General features: G+C 45.9%; 2 protein-coding genes across 2 annotated transcripts in view; both read left to right on the top strand.

The window, feature by feature from the left end:
• RRM1 (ribonucleotide reductase catalytic subunit M1) overlaps nucleotides 1-18,652 on the top strand; it is a 399,179-nt gene that overhangs the window by 231,436 nt on the left and 149,091 nt on the right. The window lies entirely within an intron of this gene.
• LOC147024776 (uncharacterized) lies at nucleotides 10,343-17,775 on the top strand. The gene is made up of 2 exons (XM_085886931.1): nucleotides 10,343-10,417; nucleotides 12,277-17,775. The coding sequence occupies exons 1-2, from the start codon at nucleotides 10,343-10,345 to the stop codon at nucleotides 13,192-13,194; spliced, it is 993 nt and encodes a 330-aa protein (XP_085743057.1). The 3' UTR covers nucleotides 13,195-17,775.

Here is an 18,652-nt window from a genome sequence, read left to right as displayed (position 1 = left end):
GTGTCTGGGTGCTTTGGGGTGTCCTGAAGAGTTGTGGAGTGCCTTCAAGACCACCGTCCTTGATGTTGCCGGTGGATGTCTTGGAACTCACCGCAGGGCAAAGAAGAATTTTGTCTCTCAAGGGACACTGGATACCATTGACCAGAGTAGCAGGGCCAGGCTGAATGGCAGAGCTGAGCTGTTCAGGGAGCTGAGGCGTAAAACTGTACGTGCACTAATGGTGGACAAGGAGGCCTATGTGCGAGGAATCTGTGAGGGTGTAGAGCATCACCTGTGGACAGGTGATTCTCGTCCTGCTTACAGGGGAATTCGCGCATTGCCTTCATCCAAGCCCATCCCTCAGAGCACTGCAGTGAGAGCAGAGAGTGGAAAGCTCTTGACAGAGGAGTCTGAAGTGAAGGCCCGCTGGGCTCGTTACTTTGAGCGGTTGTACCAGGCTGATCCCCCAGCTCTCGAGTTGGACGTCAAGGGTCTTACAATCCCTGTTGCTGACCCTCCAATCAACTGTGCTCCACCTTCGCTTGTGGAAACACGGGCTGCGGTGAACCGGTTGAAACGGGGTAAAGCTCCAGGGATCTGTGGCATCCATGCTGAACTTCTCAAGGCTGGTGGAAATGCTGCACTCGTGTCGTTGCATGCAGTTTTGTGCTCTGCCTGGAACACAGGCATCATCCCAACTGATTGGAAGAGGGGCCTTGTTGTCCCTCTCTGGAAAGGGAAGGGTGATCGCCAAGACTGCAACAACTACCGAGGGGTGACGCTGCTCTCAGTGCCAGGCAAGGTCTTTACTCGGATAATTCTTGATCGGGTTCGCCACCATCTGCTTGAGCACCAGCATCCAGAGCTGTCAGGCTTTACACCAAAGAGATCAACGATTGACCGTATCCATGCTCTTCGTGTCCTCACCGAACGCAGACGAGCGTTTCGGCAGGTGCTGCTTGCAGCCTATGTTGATCTCTGTAAAGTGTTCGATTCAGTGAATCGGGATGCCCTCTAGAGGATTCTTGGTCTTCGTGGGGTGCCACCAAAACTGATAGATCTGATGTCTGAACTCTACTCTGGTATTGAGAGTGCTGTGAAGTGTGGTGGTACCATCTCTGACTTATTTCCAGTTGTTACTGGAGTTCATCAGGGTGTGTACTGGCCCCCACACTTTTCAGCACTTGTATGGACTGGATTTTAGGGAGGATGTCGGAAAGATCAAGCTGCGGTGCATCGTTTGGGAATGTCAAGATCTCGGACCTTGATTTCGCAGATGATGCAGTCATCTTTTCGGAAACTTTATATATCCTTTTGGGGGCACTCGAGGTGCTGAATGAGGAGTCGGAGCCGCTGGAATTACGGGTTTCTTGGGTCAAAACGAAGATCCTGGCTTTCAATGACATCTTGGATGCTGCTGTCCTGTCTGTGTTTGTTTGTGGTGAGGATGTTGAGGTCGTGGAGAGATTCACTTCCCTTGGCAGTGATATTCATGTCTCTGCTGGCTGCGAGTCAGAGGTCAATAGACGTCTGGGTCGGGCCTGGGGAGTCATGGATTCACTGGATCATGGGGTGTGGCACTGCCGGTACCTGTGCGGGAGGGCGAAAGTCCGAGTCTTCAGGTCCTTGTTGCTTTCAGTCTTGCTCTATGGATGCGAGACTTGGACTCTGACCAAGGATCTGAGACGGAGACTTAATTCCTTTGGTACCAGGTCTCTTCGGAGAATCCTTGGCTATCGCAAGTCAGATTTTTTGTCCAACGAGCGGTTGCTGAGAGAGACTCAGATGAGATTTGTTACCGGTATGGTCCGTGAGCGTCAGTTGCGGCTGTATGGACATGTGGCTCGTTTTCCTGACGCTGATCCTGCTCACCAGATTCTCTCAGGGAGGGAGTCTCGTGAGTGGAGGAGGCCAATGGGCCGACCACGTGCCTCGTGGTTGCAGCAGGTTGACCAGCATCTCAAGCAGATGGGGATGGGCCTGGCATCTGCCTGGGGGAAGGCCAGACGGAAGCCCCTGGAGTACCGGCGGAAAGTGGACGCAGCTACGTGCTGTTCTGGCACATGCTCCCATACCTGACCTGACCTTGTTTGGAAAGGCAAATGTATGTGTGTACTTGGTAGGGGTGATACAGTAGAATACCACTGTTGTGCACATCTTTGCATTATGTTTCAATGGAATGTACAAAAATTATTTCATAAGCATTTTCACGTCTATCAAGCATGGGGCTGTGTTTTTGTCTGTTTCACTTGTGTACACAGCTATCCTAGACCTCCCGCAAAGTGTACCTGTCAAACCTCACTGATTACTACTTGAATCTGCACTGAATCCTTTTTAAAGTTTAAACGATCTATTAGATCATGTGATGTAAAAGTTAAAGTTCAGCGCAATGTTCATTTTATCACTTTTACCTCGAAACAAGGACAGTGCGCATCAAACCTGTTTTCTTCTTCTTGCAAGCTGTTCTTGCAAGAATCTCTCCACGACCTCAACATCCTCACCACAAACGAGCACATACAGAACAGCAGCATCCAAGATGTCATTGAAAGCCTGAATCTTAGTTTTGATCCAGGAAACCTGAAATCCCAGCAGCTCCGACTCCTCATTCAGCTCCTCGAGGGCCCCCAAAAGGATATCTCAAGTCTCCGCAAAGATGACTGCACCATCTGCGAAATCAAGGTCAGAGATCTTGACTTTCCAAAACGATGCATCGCAGCTTGATCTTTCTGACATTCTCCCTTGAATCCAGTCCATACAAGTGCTGAAAAGTGTGGGGGCCAGTACACACCCCTGATAAACTCCAGTAACACCTGGAAATAAGTCAGAGATGGTACCACCACATCTCACAGCACTCTCAGTACCAGAGTACAGTTCAGACACCAGATCGATCAGTTTTGGTGGCACCCCACGAAAACCAAGAATCCCCCAGAGGGCATCCCGATTCACTGAATCGAACGCTTTACAGAGATCAACATACGCTGCAAGCAGCGCCTACCAAAACTCTCATCTGCGTTCGGTGAGGACCCGAAGAACAAGGATATGGTCATTCGTTGACCTCTTTGGTGTAAAGCCTGACTGCTCTGGATGCTGGTGCTCAAGCAGATGGTGGCGAACCCTATCAACAATTATCTGAGCAAAGACCTTGCCGGCACTGAGAGCAGCGTCACCCCTCGGTAGTTGTTGCAGTCTTGGCGATCACCCTTCCCTTTCCAGAGAAGGACAACAAGGCCTCTCTTCCAATCAGTTGGAATGATGCCTGTGTTCCAGGCAGAGCACAGAACTGCATGCAACGACACGAGTGTAGCCTTTCCACCAGCCTTGAGAAGTTCATCATGGATGCCACATATCCCTGGAGCTTTACCCCATTTCAACCGGTTCACCAGAACCCGTGTTTCCACAAGCGAAGGTGGACCACAGTTGATTGGAGGGTCAGCAACAGGGATTGTAACACCCCTGACGTCCAACTTGACAGCTGGTGGATCAGCCTGGTACAACTGCTCAAAGTAACCAGCCCAGCGGGCCGTCACTTCAGACTCCTCTGTCAAGAGCCTACCACCCTCTGCTCTAACGGCATTGCACTAAGGGATGGGCTTGGATGAACGCAATGCACGAATTCCCCTGTAAGCAGGAGGAGAATCACCTATCCACAGATGATGCTCTACCCCCTCACAGATTCCTCGCGCATAAGCCTCCTTGTCCATCCTTAGCGCAGGTACAGTTTTACGCCTCAGCTCCCTGAACAGCCTAGCTGTGCCATTCAGCCTGGCCCTGCGACTCTGGTCAATGGTATCCTTTTTTTTCATGTGTGGTCATGCTTCATGTGGTCATTTTACTTCGCTTTGTAGGTTTCAAAGCAAAATATTACTCTAATCGCTTACCTCTCGCCATCGGCTTGCTTGTGATTCAAAACGCTGAAGCTTGCTCTCCAACAGGACAAAGCGCTCGGCACCACTTAACATGGCGGTCTCCATGTAAACCATGCCATTGTGGTACTGGAATAAATGCTCTCTGGGCCGTCGTTTTCAGTTTTACCCGATCCTCTTGTGACCACAATTTCCCCAAATAAATTTCTTATGTTGGCAGCAGCTACAAAGAGAACTGGGAAGAGGAGCAAAAAAAAGGAAAGAAAGAAAGAGAGGGGTAGTCAAAAGGAGGAGGTGCCCGCCAAGTTTGTTTTAGACCAGCTATATTGCATTTGGGGGGGGGGCAGTAGTCCGGTGGTTGGGCCAGGGAACCTTGCAATGTTTGGTAACATTCATCTTTTCAATTTTTTTGATAGATCTTAGGGTCGAGATGAAATTTAGGCTGAGTGGCCACTTGTCACTGTCTTGGCTTTTTCAGAATCCAAGATGGCCACCATATACAATCAAACTATAACTTCGGCTGCAACTCCTGTTCTAAGTACAGTAACATGATGAAATTGGTGTCTAACTATATGTTTTAGTTACCAAGGAAGTGGATTATGATGTTATTGGATAATTTGGTTGCCATCTTGATGGCATAAATCCAATATGGCCACCAAAATTACCTGTAAAAATGCCAAAATCACACTAAATCTAATGTAATCAGTTGTAAATGCAGTTGAGTTAAGTTTCTGTACATATGTGTGCTTTGTGAAGCATAGACATGTATATTATGATTCTGAAGTCATTCGCAAATTTATAAGCAATATTTATTTTGATAGCAATATTGATTTTGGGCAAAATATAAGAACAAAATGTAATTAGAATCGGACAATATTTATTGTATAATTCTCTCAGACATGACATTCACGTGACTCAAAAGTCGACATACATTTAAAGTATATGATACTCCCATTAATAATATTGATAATAATGATAATAATAATACAATAATTTGGCAGCTTCACATTGCTCAATGTTTCAATGCTATGTCAATACAAATTATACTAAAAAAAATTAAGCAAAATTAACACCCCACAGGACAAAATATCTTATATCTCGGAACTATTCATCGTCCTCATCCTCGACATCCATTGCTCGGTCATTTGTCTCATCGCTGTCATCAGGGATGTCGGCATGATCTGTTGCACTCTCATTGATGTTGAATGGATTGGAACAGGCAGTACCACCACCACAGGTGCAGAACATTGTGCACGGAAGTTGGCGCCCCATACATCCACATCTCCCACCTCTACATGCTTGCTCAGATGTGCAGCCACATCTGACCAGCTTCAGAATGTGCTCCGGGGCATAGGGTACCCCGTCCTCCATATTCCGAGGGAAGAGACACTTGTTAGTGTCATCAGCTTCCCATCCGTGTTCCACTGCAGTGAGAGTTGGTGGATCCCCACTCAGGGCACTGTACCAGTGAGCAACTTGATGGTGTGCTCTTCGAACGTTCTGCTCAAACGCTTCTGTAGGTGGGGGCAAACTACACAGCTTAGGTGCTGCTGTTGATTTTCCAGTCTTCTGTGCCCATAGTTTCTGGTGGATCTTGGTCATCGAAGAGGTGGGAGTTGTAATGCCATAGCACGCACCCATGAAAGCTGTTGCTTGTTCGGTGACTTCAACGATATTTGCCAAGGGTTTACCAAGTTGATCCAGAGAGTAGCCTTTTCGAGCGGCCGCGATTGCTTTTGTTTTCCCAATTCCATAAGTCGCAGCAACTGAATCACAACCAGTCAAAGCATGAAGCGCTAAGAGCTCGGGTACGATTGCTGAATGTTTAAGAGCAGTTTCATTCACGTCAATGCAAGACCGACCAATGATTGGAGACTGCATAGTTATTGAAGACTGGAGCTTCTCGCTCAAGTAGTAGTAGTACACAAATAACGCGAACACATCCGTGTCATCACATACCACCCGCACCCGTGATTCTGGATGGTATTTTGCCAAATGGATGGCCTGTTGTGTCACGAGGATGTCAGGTTCTTCATGTGTTGATGCTAGGTCTAGACGAGGCGACTTATGACCCTTCGATACCTGCGTAGGTGTGTCGTTTTCCCCAGTAACCACCAACTGGTGGTCCTGTGTCGCATGCTGCAGGAAGTTGTCATCACTCAGGATTGATTCGCAAATCAGTGTGTTGAGTTGTTTTTTATTGGCTGAGTTCTTAAGTACTGCGTCCCAAGCCGGCAGTGGAGTTTTCCGTTCGAGCTGATGGACCCGGGTAGCGCTGGCTCGAGCTGATCTGGTGCTGCTTTTTGTAGAATAGTCATAATAACGATCAAAACACAGGTGGACATCAGCTTCAAGCAGCCGCGCGTTGACCCAGACCTTGAACACCGAAATGAACGTGTCAACGGTTCCTTGGGATGGCCATTCTAATGTCCACAAAAGAGAGGAAACATCAATCACCATAGATGTTGGCCTTGTGATAAGGCGTTGTGAAACTTCGACTTAGAGGTTCTTTTTCAGTGTGGATTTTCCCGTTGCCACTCGCATCTGGCCATCAGCTTGAAACATCGAGGGCGGATATGCAGTTAGCTCTGTGGAGAGGACTTGTTCCAGATCGAGATCGCGCTCGCTCACGAGAAGGCCAATCACCCGAGCGTATATAGCCTCTTGATCCATGACGGGATTATCATCGATTGTTAGACGTTTCTTCTTTGCGGCGAAGGTTGTCACCTGTTTTGCGAGTGAGCTGTAAAAGCCCTCTGGCCATAATGCTTCAAACTGGATCAGCTGATCAGCTCCTATCTCCACTGCCTTGTCAACATTAACATTCCGTTGAGCTAGTTGACCATTTGAGATGTTGAGCAGACATCCTGCATCGTGGGTAGCTGGATCCAATGGGTCAATGCATGACTCTAGAGTAGCCTTCAGTGATTTACGATCATTGCCATCTCGACGAATGCGACTGGTAGATTCCTCCTTGTGGTTAAGCTGTACCTTCTCGTCAGCTCCAGACATCTTCTAAAGGTCACCAGTCAGGGTCATGGTCGCATCCATACTGTACACCCATGTCGCTATCGTTTGAGGATTTTCTGTGTTGCCAATGATGCCACCCGGCCCATGCCGCTTCCTCATCCAGTTCGTTTCAATAAACATGTCGCTCCACTGTCCGTTGTAGACACCAGCAGTGTGGTGTAGTGAATGCTCTCCTCTGCAGAACTTGTCCAGAATATCTGGTCCCAACCAAGTCATGGAGCGTACGTAGTAGAGGCCATACCTTGCATAGTTGTACTTGTGGGCTGCGAACATGTATGGCAGCATTGATTCTGCTGTTTTGATGTGGAGTGGCCAGTCGCCTTCATGCATTGCCCGACAAAACATCATCATTAGAAATGTGGGTTTGATGACGTTGTACACCCACAGCTTTGTGGTACGACTTTGAGTGGCGATCTCATCAAGTAGTTTTTTCCAAATCATCCATGCTGGTCAGGTGTAGATTCTCCCTCACAAACACTGGTCGAAGCAGCTCCTCTGTGAGCAATCTCAGTGACCGAACATTCTGTGGATATTTCTTTCCTTGCAACATCTTATCGACAGAGCCGAAGGACGTCATCAGAATCTCTTTCAGGCTGCTGTCTGCCATGAGAGTGCCAACGCAACCCACAAAATCCATGAGGAAATGCATCCCACCAAGAATCACCACTATGTTGGTGAGCAGATCTGGTTGATGAAATGTGATGTCAACGGCGATATTATATATGGCCTGATCGCAGGTGATAACGAGAATATCCTGGTTGGATGCTCGGGTGACTTCGAATCCTCGGGTGATGGAAGTTAGGAAAGTAGTTGGGTCCCCTGGCTTCATGTTTATGAGTGGAAGATATACCACAGCTGTCTTGGGTGCTGGGGTCATTCCTGACTCACGGCAGTGACGTGTATTGTACCCGTTGTACTCAGGAGTGTTTGCTTCAAAGAGCACGTCTTTGATGAAGTTAAAGTCTAAATCTTTGGCTCTGCCAATTGAGATTGTTGTGGCTTGTACAAAGTCGTCTGACATGGCAAATCGGTTTGTAGCAGTAAATGGCATAGGAGGTTTCTTCGGTCCCGTATACTCAACGACTCGTGTCTCCCATGGGATAGGGTGCTTCATTTCTTCTTTCGTTAGGCGAGGGATCGATGTATCCAAACCTTCAAGGTGGTCAAGTTCGGTCTTCCACTGAGCTGCTAGCATTGCCATGTAATGACATTCGAGGCGGCAGTTTTGGGAACTGATCACAGCATCAAAGTTATCAATGATAATTTGCACAAGTCCACCCAGTCTGGCATCTGAGTCCGGCTAACTGCTGTGCTTTTGATGATTGAACACCCGCTGACCTTCTGAATCGTCGAACCTCATCGTAGGAACAAGAAACATGATACTTGTACAGTTCTGTGATGATCATCTTATGGTCACCAAGAAGTACACTTATGGCTATCTGTAATGGTGTCGGTTGAGACGTTACCACTGAGGTCACGATATTACCCACCTTGATGGATTGTAGTGAATTGTGGAAAGTAGGCTTGATAGCTGATAGTAGTTTCACCAACGTCTCACTAATACACTCTGAGGCTGATTCTCGATCAATGTGCTTAGTGTAGGATTTGAAGTCATCCTTAGCTGCCTTGGTCTCCTTCATGATCTGCTTGCCAACTTTCCGGATACATTCATCCATGTCGCCATTCTGATCATCATCCACAAGCCTGAGATTTGTGGCAACATGCTTCCTGAACACTAGTAACGTTGCCACTCCAGGGGAATGTAATGCCAACATATCTTCAGCGAAATGTTGGATGACGTTCTCAACAAGGACACGTCTGGACATGACAGATCCACCCTTGTCTGCGTATACTGCTTCAACATCGAGCGAATTCCAAACTTTTGAGCGATCATAACCGACTACTTTGACAGTTTCAGTGAAAGCTTGGTCATCAGCAGTACCTTTGCTATTGATCGTGGTAGTTCTCTGAGCATCACGATGGAAACTCATATTGCAACGGCGGTGATACATTGCATCTGCAGCGTGCAAATCTGATGGTGCTCCGATGATACGGTCACAGACTATTCTACCCAGTTCATCTCCACGTTTATCACAAAGGTCAAGTAGGTACTGCTTGTACGTCTCCCCATCAGCCATCTTGTCTGTGGTTACTCTCGACGCAGGGACTCTGTACTGTTGTGGCACCTTGGGATCATACTCATTCGGTAATATGCAAGGAGTTATGTCATGGCAGAACAAACAGTGCTTCTGAAAGTCAAAAACATCACCACCGGTACTCGAACGCAATCACTTGGAACCAGCGTTGGAGTGATCATCTGTCTCTTCCTCTGGCATAGCTTGGCCAATTTATTGAGAGTGGAAGGAGATACATATTTGGATACACAATTTTTGTGACATCTAACAGTAGATGATCCATCAGATAGTTCTTGTCGTAGTCTGATATCATCTTGCCGAAGATTACTAGCTTCCAATATTGTGCCGATTCGTGAAGACTGCATCAACTTCCCAACCCCACAGTTGTAAACTGTCTTGAAGAAGCATTCCTCGGCATCCTTGCTGTCTCCTGCTTCAGCCATATCATTACTCACGTCAGAACCTACAACAAAAACAAAGATCGTTAAAAGTTATCGATATATTGGTGTATTTCACATTGGAAGCACCATGATATTTACGTCTTGAGTAGGTGGCACCAGGTGGCTTCTAAACGGCATCATTACTTCACAATCAGATTATATAACATGTCAAGCACATGTGTAACCAGCAGGATCATTGTTCAACTGCATTCACAATCGATTATGTTAGTTTCTAGTGTGATTTTTTTTGTGATTTTGGCATTTTTCAGGTATTTTTGGTGGCCATATTGGATTTGTGCTACCAAGATGGCCAGCAAATGACCCAATAACATCATAATCCACCTACTTGGTCTCTAAAACATAGATTTAGACACCAATATCATCCTTTTGCTGTACTTAGAACAGGATTTACAACCTAATTTATATTTTGATTATATTTGGTGGCCATCTTGGATTCTGCAAAAGCCAAGGCAGTGACAAGTGGCCACTCACCCTAAAATTGATCTCGACACCAATATCTATCAAAATAAGCCAAAAAACGATTGTTACCAAACATTGCAAGGTTCACTAGAAATATGCTGCTCTGCCACCGGACTACAGGGGGAGAGGTTTGAATGTTTGTATGGAATTGGGCTGAAAAATAGAAATAATAATAAAAGTATGAACTGCAAATATCAGTAATATTATGAGTATACATAACAGGGTTATGCTTCTGAACATTTCATTGGTTGTACAGGGAATTTTTTTTAAAATCCGAGTGTGGAGTATGGCAACCATTTGTGCTAACATAATGAAGCACCTCACTTAATCGCTTGCTCCTCTTGCTTCGCGGATAGACGAGCAGTTTTCAAAGCACTTAATACAGAAAGGCAAGCTTTGAAAGCCTTAGCCAGCAATGGCCATCCGCTTGCTCACGGAACATGGCTCTGGGTTTACTGTGATCGATGTGGTTGCTGCCTTTGTGTTTTTTGTGTGATCCTCCTTGTTGGTTGTGTGTGTACTTTTATGTATTTTTCCATTGCTTTGAGAAATATCACAAAATATATTTTGTTTGCTCCTTCTGTGTTCTTCTAAATCTTGGTTTTTCAAACCTGGGGGCGCGACCCCAAGTGGGGTCGCCGAGCAAATTTCGTGGGGTCGCGGGCTTCCGCTTGCAGCGAAAAATTTGTCTATTTTCGATCGGAGTTCGCTTTTACGGGATGTAATCTAAACGGTTCCTTCAAAGTATGGGAACCGGCACAACATGACGCTTGGAATGGGATCCAGCCAATGCGCGGGCTCACTGAAAGGCGGTTCATTTTGGCGGGAAATTAGTGGTTTGATCCACGGCCTCTCAGACTCAGACTCTGACTCTATCATTAATGTCTGTTCACGTCTCCACATACGACTTGACACCTTATTTGTGATGGCAGCACTGGCCACCAGCAAATCTCGAGAACGTTCTTACCAGGATAAATTTCTGGACCTTGGATATTACTACGTGGTGGAGAAAAGTGGGGCACAGAGGCCTCAATGTGTAATTTGTTTCGAAGTGCTTTCTACGGAGTCTATGAAACAAAATAAGTTGCAGAGGCATTTGACTACAAAACAAGTGCCTTATCAGGATAAGGAGAGAGCGTTCTTTGAGAGGAAACTTCTTGCACTCAAGAATACGCGTCTTGATAGAGAGGGTACATGCCATCAGACCAATTCTCGGGCATTAGAGGCCTCGTATCGAGTGTCGCTCCATGTTGCCAAGACTAAAAAGCCTCACTCCATTGCAGAAGAACTCATGCTGCCATGTGCAAAGGACATGGTATCTCTGATGGTTGGGGAGGAAGCGGTGAAGAAACTGGCAGTTATACCCCTCTCTGACAACACCATCCAACATGAATGTAAATAATGAATAGTAATGGTCCGAGTACTGATCCTTGAGGTACCCCGTTACTTACATCCTCCCAGCAAGACATCCTCCCACTCACAGCCACACTTTGCTTTCTACCACGAAGCCAGTTTGCAATCCAATTAGCTCCTTGACCAGCCACTCCACAAGCCCTCACTTTGGCCAACAACCTCCGATATGGTACCTGATCAAATGCCTTCTTAAAGTCTAGATATACTATGTCCACTGCCTTTCCCTAATCCACCCAATCAGACACTGCTTCATAGAACTCGAAGACATTTGTTATACAGGAAATACCTTTGGTAAACCCATGCTGACTACCTTTAATTAGTTGTATTTGTTTAACTGGTTCCTCATCTGGTAATTAATGTCTCCAACACCTTCCCCACAACTGAAGTCAAACGAACAGGTCAACAGTTCCTCAATTCTTCTCTGGATCCTTTCTGAAATAATGGTGTTACATTTGCGACTCTCCAATCCTCCGGTACCTGTCTTGACTCCAGTGAGCTATTCAAAACATCTGTAAACATCTCGCTTTCCTGCTCAGCCACGTCCATCAATACTCTCGGTTTCATATTATCTGGACCCGGTGCCTTATCCACTCTTCGATTAGCGAGCTGTTCCTTGACTTCCTCCACTCAAACCTGGATTTTCTGTAAAAGACCTTCCTCACCTCCTCTTCTCCTCCCTCTTCCTCATCTTCCTCTTCTCCTTCCTCTTCTGCTTCTTCCTCAAGATTACAAGGAAATGATGTGCAGGAGGAGGCCATTCAGCCCATCATGCCCGCACCATACCAATACCAGATTTAATAAATCAGTCGATACCCCTTCCCTTCATGTGCAGCCTTTTGGCTGCTGCACTGGTACTCATTTCACCGACCTCGGAAGGATGAGAGGCTGAGTCAACCCCCTGGTGTTAATTCAGCAGCCAACAGGACTTGAACTCAGGACCCTAGGATCCCAAGCCACGACTCTAACCACGAAGCCAACACCAGGTTATCTTCTTCCTCTTCCTCTTCTCCCTCTTCATCTCCTTCCTCTTCTCCTTTCTCTTCATCTTCTCCTTTCTCTTCATCTTCTCCTTCCTCTTCATGTTCTCCTTCCTCTTCATGTTCTCATTCCTCTTCATATTCTCATTCCTCTTCATATTCTCCTTCCTCTTCATATTCTCCCTCCTCTTCATCTTCTCCTTTCTCTTCATCTTCTCCTTTCTCTTCATCTTCTCCTTTCTCTTCATCTTCTCCTTTCTCTTCCTCTTCTCCTTTCTCTTCATCTTCTCCTTTCTCTTCATCTTCTCCTTTCTCTTCATCTTCTCCTTCCTCTCCTTCATCTTCTCCTTTCTCTTCATCTTCTCCTTTCTCTTCATCTTCTCCTTCCTCTCCTTCATCTTCTCCTTCCTCTCCTTCATCTTCTCCTTCCTCTCCATCTTCTCCTTCCTCTCCTTCATCTTCTCCTTCCTCTCCTTCATCTTCTCCTTCCTCTCCTTCATCTTCTCCTTCCTCTCCTTCATCTTCTCCTTCCTCTCCTTCATCTTCTCCTTCCTCTCCTTCATCTTCTCCTTCATCTTCTCCTTCATCTTCTCCTTCATCTTCTCCTTCATCTTCTCCTTCATCTTCTCCTTCATCTTCTCCTTCATCTTCTCCTTCATCTTCTCCTTCATCTTCTCCATCTTCTCCTTCATCTTCTCCTTCCTCTCCTTCATCTTCTCCTTCATCTTCTCCTTCGTCTTCTTCTCCTTCTCCTTCTCCTTCTCCTCCTTCTCCTTCTCCTTCTCCTCCTTCCTCTTCTCCCTCTTCTCCCTCTTCTCCCTCTTCTCCCTCTTCTCCCTCCTCCTTTCTCCTTCGTCTCAAAACAGCAACTTTGTGATTAAATAACAAATTTTTGTTCCAAGACCAAAATGGTTGTATCAACATCAAACCAAATGCAAAATGTGCATCTTCCAATTCTGCATCCAACCAGATATCTCATTGGGGTGTCACACCAACACCCTTCTTAGCGGCCGGGGGTCGAATGTCAGGGGGGTCTGGTCAAAACTTTCAAATTGCGATAAAAATGCCATTTCAAGTCCGATTGACTTCAAAGTTATGATCATGACCAAACTTCGTGCTATAACTCATTAAACAGTAGCACTGTTGATTTATAAGAACCAAATTGATTTCCAGGTTTTTGTTTTTTCAGAGAACATGGAGATATGACAAAGTTATTCCGGCAATTCCTTGCTCAACGAGCAATTTCATTTGTTGGGTCACCGAAATAGGTGACCCTTATTGTCAGTAATTCTGTCTGTTTGTTTGGATGTTTGTTCGTTTGTCATCAGTATAATTGGGAGTAAACCTGGGCCGATTTTGACCAAACTCGGGTGGAAGGTACATCTTATGACCGAGTGCTTTGGAAATTGTGATGGCTGCTTGGGATGCTTTGGTTCCTTAGCAACAACCGAAAAACCTTCAAAATCGGTACCGTTCACGCGAAATCAATTCCGAAAGCCATTATCCCACGTAGGGTTATGAAATTTGGCACGAATGATCTACAGGTGATGCTTTATCAAATATATTCCGTTTGTTGTGATATATGGAATACTTTACCCGCAGCGCCCCTACAATTGCGCGGAAAATTGGCGAAAATTGAAGGCCCTCTAGCGACCAGGTGAGTGCATCGATACGAATGAAACTTTGCAGGTTCATGGTACTCAATGAGTACTACAACTTTGCCTCAGGACATATTGACTGATTTCGCTTTGGTCAGGGGTCAAAGGGCAATTAGTGCAAAAATCGATAATATGCGAGAGCTGGAGGTGCCTTCGTGCCAAATGCTACTCCTTGGGTTATGGTCGGATGGTCATGAAAATTCACGCTAATCGTCTGGAATACATTGTGCACAAACGATCGAGCCGGATTTTCGATTTAGATCTTTGTTCACCCACAGCACCCTCTTGAACTTTAGGAATTTCTATTTCAAACCGCATTTTCGGTACTTTTCATTCAAATGGATACCGAGTAGTTATCGGTAGATGGAACTGGATGAGATTTTAGATGCATAATCTTAAGGTGATTCCCTATCCGCTATATGACATCCATTTTGCTCTATATCTTATAGTTTCCATGCTCGGCGACGCATCGCCGCCTACCGGCTTGTTTGTTTGTCTGTCTGTATACAGGATATCTCAAAAAGTTGTGGACAGATCCAGATGAAATTTTTTGGACAGGTTGGGTGTGTGAACATGACAAATTGATTCGATTTTGGTGAAGATCCGGATCCGGATACGGACCTGATAATTTTTTAAGTGATTCTTTACCATTGAGAGATCGGGCTAAAACGATATATAACACGATATCTCAAAAAGTTATGGATGGATTCGGACGAAACTTGGTGGACAGGTTGGGTTTGTGAACACAACTAATTGATTCGATTTTGGTGAAGATCCGGATATGGAGCCGGATAAGTGAATTTTTTTTATTTGTTTTTAGTGATTCTTCACCATTGAGAGATGGGGCTCAAAAACAATATATTGCATGATATCTGAAAAATGTATTGGGCCAGATATGTTCTCGTGGATCAGGCATTACAGTACAGGGCAGAGTAATGTGCTCTACCGAGTGCCCTTCTCGTTATTATTCTGAGACAGCAGAAACCCTTTGGAATGAAGCATAACGGAGACACTTGGCGCTCGTCCTCATATATTTATTATGGGATGAAGGAAATGAAAATAAATTTTCCAGTATTAAGTAACGAACTCATTGCTGTCATTTCCTTCATAAGGCATTGTATTGTTGTTTTGTCACATGAACAGTGCTGTGGTTAGCTGTACCTGTCAACACAGCTTATATTGAGGCCGTGCATCCCCCATGCAATTGATTTACATACGCTTGATTCTTGCTCTTCCGCGAGCCTCGATCATGTAAAAAAATAATAATGCAAAAGTATCTGGGTTCCGAGCTGATCTGGGAACTGGTAAATTTTTGCCAAAATTACCGAGCCGGATCCAAATCGAGATTTTGCTGCTGAATCTTGCTGCCAACATGTTTTTTTTGTTGCACAAATTTTGCTGCTAACATAAACTGATGTGTAATGGGTGCCTTTGTCTTGTTCATAACACCGATTTGCTCATCTTAATCATCTACATCAGAGTCTGCATTGTTTAAGCACATCCTCATCATTGTCTTGACAAATGTCCTTAAAATTGTATCGGCTGAGAACTCCTCTGGGAACTGTCTACCCTCAAACCGTACCATCTCAAAATGGTTTTACGGATTCAACTTCCAGTCATGTTTATCTGGGCCAAAGTCAACAGGATTTGCTTTTCTGGCATTGCGCTACATGTGTGACATTATTTGATCCCTGGAGCTTTTGTACAAGAACAGCCTTACAAGGGTAATGCAGCATGAATCCGAATATATGGTCTTTTGGAGGATTATCATCATCACATGGTGAATACAGCTTGCTAAAAATATGAAACCTGGCCTGATTTCACATATTTCGGTTTTGGAGCACAATAAGGCACACACGCTGCTATTGTGGATGACACATCGTCACTGATAGTTTCTCTCTCTCCAAGGTTTCCAAAAGCTTGCGTGAAATGGTCATTTTTCACCACCATCTCATGAGCCGTACCTTACCTTTTTGCATGAACGAGCAAGTGTAATGTTATCCAGTAAATGAATGAAAAACCAGGTAAGGCAAAACAGATGTCGGGTCTCAGTTCGTCAGCCCAAGCCAGTGATGTCGATAACCACCCTCGTATTCGCCGAACTCAAACCAACATTCACACATAACGATGCTTGTGGATTTGATGCATGAGGTAGAGGAAGTCGGAAAATATCTGTCACTGCTACGGACTTGAATGTTCCGATGCTTTGTTGCTGTTTCAGTCACACAATGATTATGGAATACCAGTATATGATCATCCTGTCTGCCTCATCTTGCTTACAGGTAAGCTGTGGCACAACACTGTCAGCTTTTCCACTGACTATTTTATATGAAAAACCATGCACGTATGTTTGGCAAAGTATCGTGTGAGACCTTCCAAAGTAGCTGCATATGCCTGGAACGCCCATTCCTGAGAGTCCAGCTCTCTTGAATGATGCAGAGAGCAAAGCACAATTGAAATCACTTGGCCTTTGTTGAGAAGGGCCTGTGATTTGCAATGCAGTGCAATGCTCATCATACCCAGCATTCTCAGTTATTTTATCTCGGGACCTTCAGCATAAGTGTCACAAATGATGGGAACAACTTGACCATAGCCACAGGCATGCTGCAGAATGGCCTTTGCAATGCCTTCATACTGTTACGGGTTCAGAGGTTGCGGGGCTCACGAGGGGGTGACTTGCACCCAATTCCCAACCTCCGACCCTGAAGCCTATGATCCACGGATAACTCCGCAACACGATGGGTTGCTAAGTAACCGCGGACGCCATCTGAAATAACCAAATCAGGTAGGGTCCCCATGCCCAACTCTCACGTTACCTTCCCATTGTTGTGGCTTTCCCAGATGGGGAACCATGCACTGACTTCCCACCTTTACCTATTAACTACATACAGCCGAGCGGAACCGTTGGTGGGACGTTGTCCAATCTGGCCCGGCGAATCAGTGAGGTCTACTTATTACCTCCCATTTACTTATTACCTCCCATTTACTTATTACATGTTATGTTTAACTCATGGTGGAAACAGACAATCAAACAGGTGTGGAAAGGTTATACTGTTGTGGGGCCGAGTTTCGGTGGCGAGCATGACCACTCGGTGGAGCAGTGGAGTCTGCTCCACCGAACACCCAGAATTTATAGGTCGTCACCCCGGATAACTCCGGAGCCGACGGATCCCTTATCGGACCGAATATCGCCAATAGGTCGACCACGTGGGATAGGGTTGATTGCCAATTTCAATTTACCTAAATACCCACGTCGTCCAAACTACCGGGGAAATTCACCCTCGGCAGGATCTGCGCGATCTGGGCGGGGCAACTCCCACCCTTCTGGGCTTAGTCCCGATCGGAGTCATTTGTGGCTCCGCCCACCTCCTCACCTTCGGCCACGTGCGTAATGGCGATTGTGCTGAGTCAGAAACGGGGCGGGTGAGACGCCCGCTCCTTGCCGATTGGCCAAAGATGGACGCCATGCCTATGTTGGACTCTGCGCGCGCTTGCTGGCGAGCGTGCGAAGAATGCTGCGAGCAGAGTGTTGTGTGAGAGTGAAGATGGCATTGTCGTTGTTGTAAGGGTGGTAAAAAAATCCTATCTATGAAATAACTTCGCAGCGCATGCACACCTGATTCCCATTAGACATAGGGGAAAGGGAGCTATCTATCCACATTTATTTATCGAAATAACTGAGCTATGGGGACCTGAATGCTGAGTGCAGTAAGCTTCCAAATTCGTAACAATCTACGATATAAATGGCAGTCCTTCTGTCCGTGTCTTTCTGTCTGTCTTTTTTTGTGACGAATAAGCTCCGAGACCAGTGAACCGATCTTGATGAAACTTTACACATATATAGAACTAACATTCAGCTCCAGGATGCGCTAAGTGGCTGTCCATAAAAATGAAAAAAAAATGTATTAAAAAAAAATATATATATATATATAAAATAAATAGCCTGGTGTTGGCGCAGTGGTTAGGGCAGCGGCTTGGGATCCAAAAGGTCCTCAGTTCAAGCCCCGTTGAGCCACTGAATTAATACACCAGGGGGTTGACTCAGCCTGTCATCCTTCTGAGGTCGGCGAAATGAGTACCAGTATACTGGGCCGGTGTATACCCCGGTTAAAATAGGTGTACCATATCCCTGTGTCGTAAGAGGCGACCAGGTTTGCGTCAGGAAGGGCATCCGGCGTAAAACATGTGCCAAATCTCTATGCGGATCATACGGATGATCCGCTGTGGCAACCCCTAACGGGAGCAGCCTGAAAGAAGAAGAAGAAGAAGATATATAAAATAAATAAAATTTCCATTAGAAAAAAAAATGGCTTTTGAATAGTGCGCCGGCGTATTAATCACCAGCTGAAGTACCCGGGAATACCCGGGAAATTTGCCCGATTTTGTGCCCACTAAGCGATACCATTCGCAGCCACGCTCCCAGCCCGTCAACAGGACTCCTGCACCCCTCCAAACGGGTTTCGAGCCCACATTCGCACCAACAGCAAAGCGACCTCCATTTTTGTCAATTTGACTAACCCACTAACTCGCATTTCTCTGACCCCGGGGTCACTTGGGTGGGAATCACTCCTCCCCCCAATCACTCATCGCACCATGCATACCACATTCGCTCCATACACACAGGCCCGCTGGCCCTCACTCACTCCATACACACAGGTCCGCTGGCCCTCACTCACT

This window comes from Eptatretus burgeri, chromosome 6 (assembly GCF_056783735.1).
Source record: "Eptatretus burgeri isolate ZD-2024b chromosome 6, Ebu_testis_v1, whole genome shotgun sequence".
NCBI lineage: Eukaryota > Metazoa > Chordata > Myxini > Myxiniformes > Myxinidae > Eptatretus > Eptatretus burgeri.
This window is presented reverse-complemented; position numbering and strand designations above follow the sequence as displayed.